Source organism: Trichogramma pretiosum, unplaced genomic scaffold (genome assembly GCF_000599845.2).
Source record: "Trichogramma pretiosum strain Unisexual culture from Peru unplaced genomic scaffold, Tpre_2.0 scaffold83, whole genome shotgun sequence".
Lineage (NCBI taxonomy): Eukaryota > Metazoa > Arthropoda > Insecta > Hymenoptera > Trichogrammatidae > Trichogramma > Trichogramma pretiosum.
The window spans coordinates 599,426-615,273 of NW_019641663.1; the positions used below are offsets into that span (position 1 = coordinate 599,426).

Consider the following 15,848-nt stretch of genomic DNA (forward strand, 5'->3'; position numbering starts at 1 on the left):
CTTAAGGTGATGCCTTGGCCACAATTTTTACCGACCGAGCACGGAAAATGTATATTGAAATAACTTTTTTTTCAGACTGATTTTCGAAAAACGGCTCTATGGAGCCCTCCGTATTGATGCTGTGAACAACTGCACCAAATTTCAGCAAATTTCATCGGATAGTTTTCCCGGAAAACAGGATCAAAATTTTTTATCCTGCAAACATTAGTCAAAAATTTTGATCCTGTTTTCCGGGAAAACTATCCGATGAAATTTGCTGAAATTTAGTGCAGTTGTTCACAGCATCAATACGGAGGGCTCCATAGAGCCGTTTTTCGAAAATCAGTCTGAAAAAAAAGTTATTTCAATATACATTTTCCGTGCTCGGTCGGTAAAAATTGTGGCCAAGGCATCACCTTATCTAATTTATGCAAAAAAATTGTTAAAAAATACAATTAACAATGAACTACAACTAATGTAATTAATGATGTTGTCAAATTGTAATACTGCGAATCTCAAAACTTAATGATACAAAGAGTTTACTGCTCGGAAGTGGCTAATACTATGATGTAAAAGAAGTATTTGTGCTCTACTTTAACATGATGCTTTATTTTTAACGATTTATCAATTATTAATTGAGTAATTTACAAATTAAGAAGTTATTGTTTTTTTCATAAATTGGCGCATTCTCGCGGCCGATTATGGCGCACGAGTATTACATGCATTGAGATCTACATTACCCGCGCTGCGCCATGATAAGCAATGTGTGATCTACATAACCTAAATCATTAGCTTGTGCATTCGAATAATTTGAGTAAAATATGACGCACTAAAATTGCGAAGCACATCTGTTTTTGCATTTCATACTAACATTATACTGCGCCATAATCGGACGAGATATGCGCCACAAAAGACGCAAGTTATAAAATTGCGGCTCAACGTGACTAATTGTTTTAGTTCAATTTGGATGAAAATAATTAATTATTTTGTAAAAAAAAGAATTTTAACCGAAAGATTATAAATTTAGGTTTAATTTGAGCTATCATACATGTGATATTGACAAGGGGATCATTCATTTATTTTGAAAACGGCTTAAGTGCGCCGCAACCACCCATTCTGACCTACCGGTTATCAATTATATTCTTCGGGGCGAAGAAATTGATCGACAGTGAGCGAGATAAATGGGTAGGGGTGTTTTTATAAGGCACAGATGTCGCGCGTCGCCGCGCAACACACATCCTCCAAAATTCAAAACATACCGCCGAGGTAAATAGTTTATCTGCGGCAAACAAAGACGTGTGTGCGCGTCATCGGCTGATTACCGATCGTCGCGGGGAAAATTTTTCATATGTATACATTATAATCGCGATATCTCGGTCAGCGATAATAACGCCTGTCCCGTAGGCTACCGGTCAAACTATCGAGTCGATATTTTCACGAGCTCGGCACCAATGGTATGGTTTTGGTTTTACCGACCTTTCCCACTGCGCAACGAGATGAGTTGAATTCAAACAGTTTGGTGCAAGTAGTCCATGAGAACGGAAAAAAGTGGCATAAGTTCCGAGTACTAGAAAAAATTCGATTACTCGAAAAATCTCGAGTACACAAATTTTCCCTACAAATTCGAGTCGAGTAAAACTCGAAAAATCGGGTACTCGCAAATCCCTAAATTGCATAATCTCAGATTAATTCGCATTATTTTATATTAATTTGCATTATATTATATTATATTATATTCATTAACATTATTTGTCTACAGATTTGCGACTATAACGACTTGGAGAATGCCACGTAAAACATGACGCCCTGGACAAATTGCGAAGTGGCCCACGACTTTAATAAAGTTACCGGATCGCTTTTGAGAATGACATAGATTCAAATTTGTCCAACATAGACAGAATGTTATTATTTGCAAAGAATGTAATCGTAAACTCTTCAATCTGTCTGGTTTTTTTTGGTTAAGATGATCCACGTGTTTAAAATTGTAGTCGTAGCTTTCGTCGACTTCGTTTTCGACATGGAAACTCTTTTCGGATTCGTCGTCGTACATGGACATCGTTCTGCGCACTCGCACACAAACACAATCGCTTGGATTTTAAAATATTTACTTATGTAAAAGCACAAATTATATTTCGCATTTTGTGATAAATTAATAATAAAATTGAACCATCACTGTAACATTATTCTCAACATTTTTTTCATTTTTCCAATGATTTTTCTAGTAGCTGTAATATAAATATGAAATTAAATATATTTTGATGAGTAATTTGGTAAATTAATATTTTTATATTTCCAACTATAACTAAATTAAAAGTTATGAATATTATGATCAAAATCGTAGTAACTCTTTTTTTTCTAAAGATCAAATAGGAATAAGTATAATGATTGTCTGTCTTTGATAGTTTACCGTGTTCGAATTTACGAGTTTCAAAAAGAAAATTGTAACTTAATTAGTTTTAATACACTAAACTATTAAAATTTATGTAAAATTCATATAATTTTACATGAAAATTGTATTGATTTTAATAATCAGTGCAGAATATGGGCATGGCAAATGGCAATGGCATAACGATGACTACAGCGACGCTTCGGGCTCCGCCCCCAACGCTCGGAGACAATGGATCTTATTCTTGGTGCAGCCAATCGCTGCAGTGCACGTACAGAACTTTCACTTTGTACTCTGCTCCTTAGCGCATGTGCTACTGGTGTTTCGTGGCCTCAGATCAGTACGAGCTACGACGCCGCATAAGCAGCACAAAAAAGTTCTCGACTATAACCCCTCGGCAGCAGTTAGTGATTGATAAGCGTAAAGGTATTCGCGCGCGAGTGTAGAACAAATTTATCATGGACCAATTGAGCAAGAACAACGTCATCGACGAGAAGCTGGACTTGCCGCTGCCGAAAATCGAGCAGATTCTCAAGGCTAACATCAATTCCGAGAAAGGCAAGTCGACGGACATCGAATGCTTGTCGTTGATCGAGAGAATGATCCTCATGAACTACAACGACGATCTGAAATTCGACCAAGAGGGTAAGCCGATACTGCGGCGTACCACGGCGGTGCATTTCGTGGCCAGGCGCGATCTACCCCTGGAGAGCCCCAAGATCCAGGCACTCTTTCGAGTGTACGACAGATTCGAGGCGAATTACGTCGACGAGACGGGCTTGAGCCACTTCCACGTGGCCTGCCGATACGGCTTCCACGACGTGGTCGAGCGATTCATCGAGGCCGGGCAGAGTCCGGATTTTCGACCGTTACAAACGATAGACCCGCCGTTGCACTTGGCTCTACACCACGGCCACTGGACGACGGCGGAATTGCTCCTGAGTCGAGGCCGCGCCGACCCAACCGCGACCAGCAGAGACGGATTGACAGCCTTGCATGTGCTCAGTCAGAATCGGGAATGCGATATGGACTTGGCGCAGACGTTGCTCCAGGGCGGCCTCGACGTGCGAGTCGACGCTTGGGACAGGTGGGGTAACACACCGCTTCACCTGGCCCTGCACCATGGCAACGCCAAGATGGTCGAGCTGCTGTTGAGGCACGGCTCCAATCCGAACTTCGTCAACAACGCCGGGATGTCTCCGCTGCACGTCATCTCGAGGCGGGACCGCCACGGCCACCTGGCGGAGCTGTTCTTCGGCGTCGCGGACGAGATGCATCTCTCGGTGTGGGTCGACGCCCAGGACAATGAGGGCAACACACCGCTTCACTGTGCCCTGCAACGGGGACTCAAGAGGGTCGTCGTTCTACTGCTGCAGCGTGGGGCCGAGCCGAATTTGGCCTGCGCCGACGGTGGCAATTGCCTGCACATCCTCTGCCGGCAGCAGTACGACGGAGAGCTCATCGACGCCTTCTTCGAGGTCATCAACGATAGACGCCAGCTGATGGAGGTCAATGCCCGGGACAAGCAGGGCGACACTCCGCTGCACTTGGCTCTACGACGCGACGACGTGGCCATGGCCGAGCTCCTGCTGAGGAGCGGCGCCGACTCGCTTCTGGCCAACAACGAGGGAGACACGCCCCTGCTCATGATGAGTCGAAATTACGACGAGTGCCGCGACCTCTTGGATATACTGAGTGGTCTCACCTTGAATCAACCTCCAACGTTACAGGTCGACGTCGTGGGCAGTTCGGCCATTACGGTTACCAGCACCGTCGTCTGAGGAATTCGTTCGTCCGCGCATTATTTAAACAAAGAGATAAGCAATGATTGGCCAGCAAAATTGTTCTTGAAAATTTTAACGAGATTCATTTCAATTATTTTTTATTGATAAGCACACGATCGTTTTTAATAACAAAGATCTTAACATGTACATACATAATTGTTACGCAATCTTATCGAGACCTTATACACGTTATCGAACGTAAATGTAAAAAAAAGTTATACTATAGCCAATTGTAAAAGTTTAAATAATGTAAGGAAAAAACGATTATTGATAATTATGAACTCACTAATTAATTTTTTAATAAACCAACATTAAATGGAAAAATTTCAAACGTATTGTCTTTATTTCAAGAATATATTCGTCGTCAAATATTAAAAAAATATAAAATAAACATTTGTAATATAATTATAATTAATAATTAATAATAATCATTCAACAACATTAATATCTGATAATTACCAGGCTCTACTCAAAATATGACATGCCTTATACTTTTTTTAACGGATACGCCTTACTTTTCGGAATGTGACTTATATCTTTATTATAATTTAAAATGAAAATTTGATAAACATGAAATGATTTGATGAAATGTTTTTCTTTAGAAAAAACTACAAGATTGATATTTGACTCCATGATCTGTTACCTTTCTAACCGGAAATCAATGACACGACGTAATTTAATCGTATACGATGAATATGATGATATATATACATATGAAAAATTTTTCCCGCGACGATAGGTAATCAGCCGATGACGCGCGCACACGGCTTTGTTTGCCGCAGATAAACTATTTACCTCAGCGGTATGTTTTGAAATTTGGAGGATGTGTGTTGCGCGACGCGATTTCTGCTGGAAATGGGCGCCAATCCAAACTTGGCCGACTACGATGGAAATAACGGTCTGCACCACGTGTGCAAGATGGGCGAAGGCAACGATGGCTTGGCGGACATGATATTCGGTAACGACGATTACAAGCCGTTGCCGATTAGCGCCCGGAACGACAAAGACTATACACCACTGCACCTGGCGGTGAAGAGAGAAGCCTCGAATATGATCGAAGTGCTCCTGAGACACGGGGCCTATTCCAATGCAACCAACGATAAGGGAATGACACCATTGCATTACATTTGCAAGAAGTACGACGATCCGACCTTGCTGAATCTATTCCTCGGGATCAACGAAGAACTCGGTCAGCCGGTGCTGATCGACGCCCTGGATAATAACGGCCGGACACCCTTGGCCTGGGCTCTGGCTAGCCATAACATCCGCTCGGCCGAGGTGCTGCTGAGGCGAGGCGCCGACACGATTTTGGGCACGCCCTTGAACCGCATTTGCTATTACGGCGATCGTTGGGTCGAGCTGTTCTTCGAAGTCATCGACGGGAGGAATCATGTGGTGGATTAAACGCCCGGGACAATGATGGTTACACGCCCTTGCACGTGGCTGTGTGTTGCGGCTATAGAAACTCGATGGAATTGCTGCTGAGAAGAGGCGTCGACCCGAACTTGGTCAATGATGATGGAATGACGGCTCTGCACCTTATTTGCAGGAGAGGCCAAGACGACGATTTGGCGGAACGATTTTTCACTGTCAATACCGAAGTCGGTCAGCAGGTGCTGGTCAATGTTCAAGATAATTTGGGCAACACGCCGCTGCATTTGGCTCTGTCTCGGGGCCACAGAAACTTGGTAAAATTGCTGCTGAGAAGGGGTGCTTCAACAGCGGAACCTCTGCACGACATTTGCAAGAGGGACCAAGATGACGGCTTCGCGAATATGTACTTCCATATCAACGCAGAACTCGATCGACCGGTGGACGTCGATGCCCGGGACCAGTTGGGTCGGACACCGCTGCAACTGGCTCTGACGAGTCTCCTGCCCGATGCGATCGATGCGCTATTGGCTAACGGCGCCGCTCTGCCAAGTGCCTTCCCCCCCACCGTGGATGATTTTCGCCAGAGATTCAATCCGGTAAAATATAACGAAAATTATGTTAAATTGAGAATAGCATCTGGCATTCTGGTCGTTATCGAGTGCTTAGATAAACATGGATACGAGATGGACCAAACCATAGCCTTTGAAGATCATGAAATTATTCGCTGATTTCGGTTTATACGAGAAGTCGACGAGTCTCGAAAAATATTGGTACGAAGACGAGAAGTTTGCCGACAAATCGAAAGAGACGATGGTAATGGGTATACCCATTTATCTCGCTCACTGTCGATCAATTTCTTCGACCCGAAGAATATAATTGATAACCGGTAGGGAAGAATGGGTGATTGCGGCGCACTTAAGCCATTTTCAAAATAAATGAATGATCCCCTTGTCAATATCACATGTATGATAGCTCAAATTAAACCTAAATTTATAATCTTTCGGTTAAAATTCTTTTTTTTACAAAATAATTAATTATTTTCATCCAAATTGAACTGAAACAATTAGTCACGTTGCGCCGCAATTTTATAACCTGCGTCTTTTGTGGCACATATCTCGTCCGATTATGGCGCAGTATAATGTTAGTATGAAATACAAAAACAGATGTGCTTCGCAATTTGAACCACATCTGTTGAAACCATATAAGTTTTATTTATTTTAAGAATCGATTTAATCACACCCAATTCAAATTCTCTCGGAAATTTGTCTAGTACATAGATTATTTCTTCTTCAAAATGTGTATTATTCATTTCAATCCATTTATAACCTACCTATTTGGTCGTATTTGTTTATCTTACTTGGGCGATTTTTGTTTATGATTTGGGCGCGAAATCGCCCCAGTTGAGATTAAAACGATACCACCGTGTCGGACAAAAGCGTCACCAGACTGCGGCACATTTAGTTACCAAGCGGTAAGATACGAGTCTCAAATTTCTTTCAGTGTAAACGCGTGCGCGCACGATAGTTTTTCACCGATAACGATGACTCGGTGTAAACTGTCTGCGGTGTCGATTTGTGTGCGATCGGACAATTCACGTCGAAATTTACATTTTCAGAGAGTGAGATTCACACTCATAAGGAGTCGATAGCGTGGAAGAATCAAAGTCGATAAGCAATTACGTTTCTGTTGTCTAACAAGAAAAAGAGATACGAGCGGATATTGTTAATTGCGTTACGTATCTATTGTGTCAAAACTGGAAGTTACAAGATGAGCCTTTTTTCTACTTTTTTATATCTTTCATTTTTTTCTCAATTCATTGTTCCAAAAAAACAAGTAGAGGAGAATCACTTATTGCGGTGCGTGTGTTATTGTGGCGCACGTCTATTTAGCATACTTGGAAATATTTTTTTGAACTGAAATTCTACAACAATATTCTATGCAGAACACTTATCTAATTTATGCAAAAAATTGTTAAAAAATACAATTAACAATCAACTACAACTAATGTAATTAATGATGTTGTCAAATTGTAATACTGCGAATCTCAAAACTTAATGATACAAAGAGTTTACTGCTCGGAAGTGGCTAATACTATGATGTAAAAGAAGTATTTGTGCTCTACTTTCACATGATGCTTTATTTTGAACGATTTATCAATTATTAATTGAGTAATTTACAAATTAAGAGGTTATTGTTATTTTCCTAATGTGGCGCATTCTCGCGGCCGATTATGGCGCACGAGTATTACATGCATTGAGGTCTACATTACCCGCGCTGCGCCACAATAAGCAATGTGTGATCTACATAACCTAAATCATTAGCTTGTGTATTCGAATAATTTGAGTAAAATATGACGCACTAAAATTGCGAAGCACATCTGTTTTCGCATTTCATACTAACATTATTGCTAAACACATGTGTTTTTGGATTTCATACTAACATTATACTGCGCCATAATCGGACGAGATATGCTCCACAAAAGACGCAGGTTATAAAATTGCGGCGCAACGTGACTAATTGTTTCAGTTCAATTTGGATGAAAATAATTAATTATTTTGTAAAAAAAAGAATTTTAACCGAAAGATTATAAATTTAGGTTTAATTTGAGCTATCATACATTTGATATTGACAAGGGGATCATTCATTTATTTTGAAAATGGTTTAAGTGCGCCGCAATCACCCATTCTGACCTACCGGTTATCAATTATATTCTTCGGGGCGAAGAAATTGATCGACAGTGAGCGAGATAAATGGGTAGAAGTGTTTTTATAAGGCACAGATATCGCGCGTCGCCACTTAACACACATCCTTCAAATTTCAAAATATACTGCTGAGGTAAATAGTTTATCTGCGGCAAACAAAGACGTGTGCGCGCGTCATCGGCTGATTACCGATCGTCGCGGGGAAAATTTTTCATATGTATACATCATAATCGCGATATCTCGTCGATATTTTCGCGAGCTCGGCACAAGTGGTATGTAACCGCACAAGATACACATTTCGTCATTTGACTCGCTCAATGAAAATATTGAAAAAAAATGTTTGATTATCTCGATTTTTGAAATTTTCAATAATTTTTTCTGAAGGCCTGAAGCACTCAAAAAATCTGAAAAAATTCAAAGTTATTTGGATTGTAGAAAAGTATTTTTATGAATTTTTTCAGATTTTTGACTTGCTTCATGTCCTCAAAAAAAATATAGAGCGAAAATGGACGTTTATACCGGAAGTGGAGGGTAGGAGGGGGGAGGGGGTCTAAAAATTTTTTTTTGGGACCTTTTTACCATGTACTATAACATACCAAAAGCGCGTCAAAATCGGTGACATATGTGCGCGTGTATTTTTAGATGACTTACTGTTTGTGAGTTCTCTTGGTGAATATGTAACGTGTTTGCAGCTGGCTCCGATGCCGTAAAAGTTTTATACGGTTCGTTCATAGCGCTAGAAGTGAAATATGAGGTAAAGCAGTGAATTTACATACGTATCTCATTAGAAATCTATATTTTCATTAGATTTGAGATACGATTGTAAGACAGTAGACTTCTAAATAAAACTTTTACTTCTTTTGTGAAATGCACGTCCGAACACGTCACGAATATTCTATAAAGCAACTCAAACTAGTGAATAAGCGCAATTTATTGAATTTCAAAAATTAAGAGAAACTCCAGAAGATCTACAATCGAGAACATGTGCTTGCATCGAATTTCAAAAATGGAAAAACAAAATTTTTTGTTTCCGGTGATTCGGCGTTTGGAATACGGTGTTTGCTATTCGACCTACTTTTAACTGCTACTATATCCCAAAAACGCTACTTTTCGGCCCGCGCGGCGCCAAATCTCACGTTTTTACACGTTCGTCGCTGTATTTCCTTAAGTAATAATCAATACCACTCTTTGAAAACTTGCCCGTCGATAGGAAATTTCCTCAGCTTTCGATTGAGACTAATTAGAAAAATCTTAAAAATGCCCTTTTCTGAGATATTCGACTTTGAAGGTTTTCCGGCAATTTTCTCGAGGAAAATGAAAATTTTTTGGAAATTTGACCTCACAATAGGAAAGCTGAGGTAATTTCCAATCGGAATCATGTGGCTCATATTTTTTCTAGGTGCATTTAGATGCTATTCTGAAGAGTTACAAATTGAGCAATTTGGCATAATAAGGCCGCTCGGGCGCACCGCTGGAGACTTAACGTGAAACGACTCATATACGCTGTACAGAGAGCAGTCGTCTCATCCTTCTGCTGCTCTTGCCCAACTATACATCCAAGCATATTGTACAAAAGTAACTTCAATGCAAATTGTATAGCTCATATTCTCGGGCTGGAAGATAGGAGTAAATGACCTACTTTCTGGCGAGGTTATACTAGCTGAAATATACATGATGCGAAATTACATCGATATGTAAATAAATAATGAGCGTGCACGTGCTCGTTTATCAAAGATTTTAACGATTTCGCAACGACAGTTTATCAACGTAGACATAAGATGTAGCACTATTATGTAGTGTAAGCTTGCTTTTATTGTTTGCAAGTGTCTGATGTGCCATCTAGTAGTGAGTTGATACATTAAATTCATTGTAAAACCTTCCCTTAAGTGTACCACGATAATACTTAAAAATTACGAATAATCTTGCTGTGATCAAATAATTTACATGCTACGCGTTGTACCACGTACATTTCAGCGATTCGATAATTGACATCGATTGGCTGTAAAAAATTACTCCAAAATCGCATTATGTGTCAGAAAAATTCTGAGGTAGATAATCATTTCAATGCATCTTACGAAATGCTCAGTCTTCGTAACCCGCGTAACTTTTTTTCGCAATTTTCTCAATAGTACTCTTGCTCCGTGCCTCGTTTATGTTTATGCACGTCAAACATCGCAAATCAGCTCGGTATCCGGTTTGTTAAAGGAAAGTTTCGTTGTATTCGCCTTCGTGCGAATGAGCTTTCAATGCATAATATTACACGAAATTTCGAGCTTATGCATACATACAGTTTATAGAAATGCGCCAGCGAGTTGTTCGCGTGCTTACATATATCTATGGCTCTCCAGCTCTGTTTATACACCAGCCATACAAATTTTACCTTGTTAGATTTTGCAACGCGTTACCGCAAGTTTAATTAAAGGGCACGGATCTCTTAACGCCGATATAATAATATACGAGATATATACACGTTGTATTTGTAATGTCGAGGATGTATGGGCCCTCCTTTCGTTCTTCTCCTCCGACTCGCTCGGCGAATGAAAAGATCCATTTGAAAACCTGTTTCGCGCGAAACGCGTCAATCATGTTGAGCGTTCGAGGACGTGGGATCATTAGTTTTTCAATGTGACTATACGCTTGTGTACGAGGCGAATGCGGGTGTAAAGAGCGTCGTTACCAGAATCGAATATCCGGAATATCGTCAATAACTACATTCAAGGAATAGCATTACTATTTTAAATCTGTTTTCAGCTGTTCGCAGTGAAAAATCTATAGAAAAAACTGGTTTTTTCAACATTTTAAAGCTAAATCGTCGAGTGAATTTTTGAAATTCAACGTTTGGATGTCTTGGAAAAATTGACATTTGCGATTGAAAGAATAGATCATCGAGTAGCTAGTTATCCCTTTAACGCCTGAAATGACCATTTTTGGACAACATTTATAGCGATGAATTACACCGACGAGAAATTGTTTAAAAAACTTTTCAGACATCATTTCTCACGTAATATTTAATGTACATTTCGGATCTGGAATCAGAATTAAAAAAAAATTATTAAATAAAAAGTTATAAAAAATTTTGTAAAAAAAAACATGAAATTTGGAGAAAAAAATCTCGTTCAACTCAAATTTCAACACGAAGAAAAGGTTCGCATATAAATTTGGTCAATGGCTTGTATACTTTATTGTATAACAGTTATAATTACGAAATTCAAAGTGGCGATCATAAATTTGACTCCTGAATACCTGTATGTCATAAAATGATTTAGACAATTTTTAACTCGATAACCATCAACTTTACAAGAAAAAGTTGTAGAATAAAAAATTCTGAAAAATGAAAATAAAATTTCCAAAAAATTCCGAAAAAAATCAGGAGTGGGACGCACGAGCGAACCTTTTTTACGCGTTGAAATTTGAGTTAAACAAGATTTTTTTCTCGAAACTTCATGTTTTCTTTTACAAAATTGTTTATAACTTTTCATTTAATAATTTTTTTTTAATTCTGATCCCGGATTCAAAATGTACATTAAATTTTACTTGAGAAATGATGTCTGGAAAGTTTTTTAAATAATTTCTAGTCGGTGTAATTCATCGCTATAAATGTTGTCCAAAAATGGTCATTTCAGGCGTTAAAGGGTTAAATGTTGAACTAATTAATAATATTGAAAAATCATTGTAGCATCTTTAATATTATTAAAAAAAGATGATTTCTCGATTACGTCGAAAACGCTTGTAAATGACCAATATACTTTCCTACCAGGTTTTATCGAAAATGAACAGTAACCTTTGTTTAGATAATCAAATCTAATAATAAATCATTATGACTGATTCACTTCATGCCAATCATTAAGAATTGGCAACTTTCATAGTTCTTTTAAAATTTCAATCAGTGAAATGGCGGTAGAGAGGAATACTCGACATCGAAACAATTGAAAATCCGTAAAAAATTAACTAGGTATAGGATAGATTACGATAAATTTTATTTCGATGGATATAGTATACGTTACTTTTCAAAACTTGATTATCCATTTTGAAACGATCGAATTTTGCATTTATATTCGTGTATCTGTCACGGTGCTCGCTTACGCAAACAAAACCGACAAACTGTGTATTCTTGAACTTTGTTGCTGCCCGAGTTGTGTCGTTGGATACACGCGACGACCGGCGAGTGTTAATAAGCTCGGGCGCACAGCGTATATAACATTATGTATACCTAACACTAATTCATTCGCGGACCCGTGCGCAGTTGTCGCGCGAGCTATACATTATACATGGCGCGCGACTCGAGCTTTGCCCGTTATTTCAGAAACGCAGCGTTATATCGCTACTACTATATACGGAGCCAATTCGCGGGAGTTTGGCGTTTATTCAAAACTCGCGCGATGTACATGCATTTGGAGGCGGGTGGCCAGAGTTTCGGCTATACGATCTTTGCGCCGCGCGCGCGATCTTGTGTTATATGTACCCGCAGCTATACGCGCGTATATGAATGAACGAACGAACGATACACGCGAATGAATGAAATTACGAGTGAACGGCGCGGAAACTGTATCTCCGTATAATGAACAACGTGGCCGTTGATGCTGCTGCCGCCGCGGGGCCGGTGTGCGTATACTCACGCGTCGAGTTAACTTACTCGCGCGAGGGGTTGCTCGCGGCGCAGAGAAAAGTTTATTACGCATACACCGCTGCGTGGCTTCGCCGAAAAGTAATAAATTCGCAAGCGGTACAGAGCGCGAGGGTGTATATAATTGTTTGTTTCGCAAGCGAAGACATCGCGTATAACTAATTGTTAATCGTCCGAGAAATAGAGAGACTAGAGAGATTGATTGATTGAACAAATTTTATTATGCCAAGGTTATTTAGGCCGAATGGCAAATGGCAAAACAACAATACAATTTTAAATTTTAAATTTACAAAACGATGCGAAAACTTAGCGATCATATTAATCAATAATACAGGAGCATTATACAAATAATAACAAAAAGTAATACAGTTAACTTCAACTTAAAACTATTCTTATAATCTAATAACTAATAACATGAAACAAAAATAAAATTTACAACTACGTATGAAAAGCAGACAATGATCAAGCACTAAGTGAGCGTCTAATATGGTCTCGCAACAATCGCTTAAACAGTGGGAGCGAGCTGGCCGTGGGAGAGAGAGAGAGGGAGAGAAAAATTTATTGCCCCGAGCACGATCTGCAGGTTTTCGGGAACTTCCAAGTTTAACATGTGAAATGGCCGATCACTCGTGAATGTCTTGGATAATTGTTCGACGAGTGCTTCGGGTAAATATTCTGAACAGAACGAGGATTTAATTAAACTAGATGTAAATTATTATTTTATTCGCATAATTATTCATTCTTCTAAATTTTTTTTTTCAGATTTGATCCCTAGTATTTCGAAAAAACTTGAATTTTCTGAAAACTTTCATAACTTAATTCGATTGGTATGGTCACAGTTAGCCTGGAAAGAAATAAAAATAATTATTATTAGACCCCCTCCCCCTTCCTATCCCCCACTTCCGGTATAAACGTCCATTTTCGACCTATATTTTTTCTGAGGACATGAAGCAAGTAAAAAATCTGAAAAAATTCATAAAAATACTTTTTCACAATCCAAACAACCTTGAATTTTTTCAGATTTTTTGAGTGCTTCAGGCCTTCAGAAAAAATTATTGAAAATTTCAAAAATCGAGATAATCGAACAGTTTTTTTTCAATATTTTCATTGAGCAAGTCAAATGACGAAATGTGTATCTTGTGCAGCTACATACCACTTGTGCCAAGCTCGTGAAAATATCGACTCGATCGTTTGACCGGTAGCCTACGTGACAGGCGTTATTATCGCCGACCGAGATATCGCGATTATAACGTATACATATGAAAAATTTTTCCCGCGACGATCGGTAATCAGCCGATGACGCGCGCACACGTCTTTGTTTGCCGCAGATAAACTATTTACCTCAGCGGTATGTTTTGAAATTTGGAGGATGTGTGTTGCGCGGCAATAATTCCTGGATCAGGGTAAAATGATTCAAAAGTAAAAGTGCCACAAATGTGCCTAAAATGCCTAAAATCACCAAAAACAGCCATTTTCAGACCTTTTTTGCACGTTCTTCGCCACACATTGTTGTCTATATTGCGTTAAACTTTAAGAGCCATTACAAAACTTTATAAGGCAGTAGTTGACATCTTTGAGAAGCTTTTTACATAGTTTAGGAAATGAAAGTCCAGTTCGAACTCTAGTAGATTTCTTTAACTTTAATTTTTTTATTCTTTTGATTTCTTTCGATTTTTTTGGATTTACCTATTTCATTGAACTTTAATTTTTTTTCATCGCCTATTGCGGCGTGTGTGCTATTGTGGCGCGCGTCTATTTAGCATACTTAGAAATATTTGTTTGAACTGAAATTCAACAACAATATTCTATGCAGAACACTCATCTAATTTATGCAAAAAAATTATTAAAAAATACAATTAACAATGAACTACAACTAATGTAATTAATGATGTTGTCAAATTGTAATACTGCGAATCTCAAAACTTAATGATACAAAGAGTTTACTGCTCGGAAGAGGCTAATACTATGATGTAAAAGAAGTATTTGTGCTCTACTTTAACATGATGCTTTATTTTTAACGATTTATCAATTATTAATTGAGTAATTTACAAATTAAGAAGTTATTGTTTTTTTCCTAATGTGGCGCATTCTCGCGGCCGATTATGGCGCACGAGTATTACATGCATTGAGGTCTACATTACCCGCGCTGCGCCACAATAAGCAATGTGTGATCTACATAACCTAAATCATTAGCTTGTGTATTCGAATAATTTGAGTAAAATATGACGCACTAAAATTGCGAAGCACATCTGTTTTCGCCTTTCATACTAACATTATTGCTAAACACACGTGTTTTTGCATTTCATACTAACATTATACTGCGCCATAATCGGACGAGATATGTGCCACAAAAGACGCAAGTTATAAAATTTCGGCGCAACGTGACTAATTGTTTCAGTTCAATTTGGATGAAAATAATTAATTATTTTGTAAAAAAAAGAATTTTAACCGAAAGATTATAAATTTAGGTTTAATTTGAGCTATCATACATGTGATATTGACAAGGGGACCATTCATTTATTTTGAAAATGGCTTAAGTGCGCCGCAATCACCCATTCTCCCCTACACGGAAAAACTTTTGACCATGTTTCACGCTCGAATGCATAGAGATACATTCGCGCTCTGAGTCGAGCACAATTCATGCTCAGTCTCAAGCGCGAAACACCCTCGGGTTCTGATGAGTGTGAAGTAATATTGAAACTTGGATTTAATTTTAGGTAAACTTGCCATATTTCGAATACTCATAAAAATCGTTCTTTTTCATTTACTGTAAGTATGGAAATTTTGAAAATTTTTATAAAAGTATCGTCTGCACGGCAATCGAGTTCGAGACTATTGGCCTCGAGTCTGTGACATGTAGCGCCCATGGTGTCAGGCAAATGAACTGTGAGCGGTCAATGCTAGTCAGAGTTTCCCTACAGATAATAAGCTATTTGCCTATAGAGTAACTCGCAGAAATGCTTGTTTTATCAATGTAATGTTGTATTATCAATGATTGT

At 38.8% G+C, this 15,848-nt stretch overlaps 3 protein-coding genes across 3 annotated transcripts; all 3 read left to right on the forward strand.

Annotated features, from left to right (window-relative positions):
• Positions 1-2,823: 2,823 nt before the first annotated feature.
• Positions 2,824-4,146, forward strand: LOC106654533 (ankyrin-1-like). Its single transcript, XM_014374455.1, has one exon. It carries the CDS (start codon positions 2,824-2,826, stop codon positions 4,144-4,146), a length of 1,323 nt encoding a protein of 440 aa, XP_014229941.1.
• An 858-nt stretch (positions 4,147-5,004) lies between these two features.
• On the forward strand, positions 5,005-5,553 carry LOC106654532 (ankyrin-3-like). The gene has a single exon (XM_014374453.1). The coding sequence runs from the start codon at positions 5,005-5,007 to the stop codon at positions 5,551-5,553; it is 549 nt and encodes a 182-aa protein (XP_014229939.1).
• Positions 5,554-5,618: 65 nt separating this feature from the next.
• Positions 5,619-6,251, forward strand: LOC106654531 (putative ankyrin repeat protein RF_0381). Its single transcript, XM_014374452.2, has one exon. It carries the CDS (start codon positions 5,619-5,621, stop codon positions 6,249-6,251), a length of 633 nt encoding a protein of 210 aa, XP_014229938.2.
• The last annotated feature ends 9,597 nt before the right edge of the window (positions 6,252-15,848 follow it).

Bases quoted from the DNA above. Each gene is read 5' to 3' on its own strand.
- LOC106654533 (XM_014374455.1), top strand. From the start codon at position 2,824: ATGGACCAATTGAGCAAGAACAACGTCATCGACGAGAAGCTGGACTTG.
- LOC106654532 (XM_014374453.1), top strand. From the start codon at position 5,005: ATGGGCGCCAATCCAAACTTGGCCGACTACGATGGAAATAACGGTCTG.
- LOC106654531 (XM_014374452.2), top strand. From the start codon at position 5,619: ATGGAATTGCTGCTGAGAAGAGGCGTCGACCCGAACTTGGTCAATGAT.